At 44.9% G+C, this 1,252-nt stretch overlaps 1 protein-coding gene across 1 annotated transcript; it reads right to left on the bottom strand.

Annotated features, from left to right (window-relative positions):
* Positions 1-218: 218 nt before the first annotated feature.
* Positions 219-1,002, bottom strand: mrpl49 (mitochondrial ribosomal protein L49). Its single transcript, XM_034208681.1, has one exon. It carries the CDS (start codon positions 972-974, stop codon positions 471-473), a length of 504 nt encoding a protein of 167 aa, XP_034064572.1. The 5' UTR covers positions 975-1,002; the 3' UTR covers positions 219-470.
* Positions 1,003-1,252: the final 250 nt, after the last annotated feature.

Genomic DNA, 1,252 nt, shown 5'->3' with positions numbered 1-1,252 from the left:
AATTTCTTGTCTTTAATCTTTTTTTAATGCATGCTTGTGATATTAAGCTTTCTTTGGTTCTTTTCTGTAACAATTGTACCCTCTGTGGGTCCATTAAAGGTCATCTGATTCTGATCTCAGATGAAGTTAACTTAAAAAGGACTGCACGATGTTACTAAATTCAATGACACAATCTCTCAAGCTGAAACAGCTGGTGAAAGAAATAAAAAAGAGTGGGCTCTGTTTTCATATTTAATGTTTCATTCATTACATGTATGTACACAGTTGAATCCCATATATTAAATGTCTCTCTGGTGTCCTAAGAAAGTCAAATAAGGTGCAGTAGTCAAATGCTGTCCGTCCTCCTGTATTGAAATAGGTTTTTGAAGTTCTGTAGGACATGTCTCCAGGTGTTGACATGCCGGTCCTCTCCATGTCCACAGGACAGCTCTCTGATCAGCATGATGATGGGACAGTCCTCCTCCTCCTCCTCAGAAGCCTTTGCTGGCCAGCCATTGTTTAAGCTCACTATCAAAGTGACCTTTGACCTTCAAGGTCATGGTGACCTCGTTGACCTGTGTGGGCAGCTCCTTCCCCACCACCTCCTTCAGATACTGCTTCACGTCATTCTCCAGAGCCCAAATGTCCCCCTCCACTTTCCTTACGAGCGTTGTCTTGCGGCTGCCGTGGGTCAGGTCGGTGTACACCGGAATGTTGTGCATGCGGGAGCGGCGGATCATGTAGGGCAGAGGCGGAGGGGTGTCCGCCGGAGGGGTCCAGCCGGACGGGGCTGGACCAGCGTGTTTAGGCGGTGAGGGCACCCGGGACGGCGGAATGAGCCGCTCTACGAACTTGTATTCCTCCGTAGATTCTGATATCACAGTCTTCATGTTCTCCGGAGGATGGTTGCAAACAAATCGAATCCACACGGCCGGTACATTTCGTCCCTGTGATAGAAAGGCACCTCGAAGTGCGAGGTTTAAGCAGGCCGCCATCTTATGTTGCAGCGAAACTTCTTCTTTTTGATTTAATGGCGGTTGGCAAACAGCTATACGCCGCATTTACCGCCACCTCCTGGAATGGAGTGTGGATCAGCACGGTTTTAATCTAAATTCTAACTATATTTCCTGTCTTTTTTTCATACTGTACAAATAATCAAGAAAGATATTGGTTTAAATGAATGAAGTATTGACTTGAATACACTGATATACATTCCATTAAACAATACTAAATACTAGATAAACTACACATCAGTTAAGTTGAGGATTTTTTC

This window comes from Gymnodraco acuticeps, unplaced genomic scaffold (assembly GCF_902827175.1).
Source record: "Gymnodraco acuticeps unplaced genomic scaffold, fGymAcu1.1, whole genome shotgun sequence".
NCBI classification, from domain to species: Eukaryota; Metazoa; Chordata; class Actinopteri; order Perciformes; family Bathydraconidae; genus Gymnodraco; species Gymnodraco acuticeps.
The sequence above is the reverse complement of the archived record's forward strand: the minus strand, read 5'-3'. Positions and strand labels throughout refer to the sequence as shown.

Excerpts from the sequence above, each read along its gene's own strand:
- mrpl49 (XM_034208681.1), bottom strand. The coding sequence starts at position 974 with ATGGCGGCCTGCTTAAACCTCGCACTTCGAGGTGCCTTTCTATCACAG.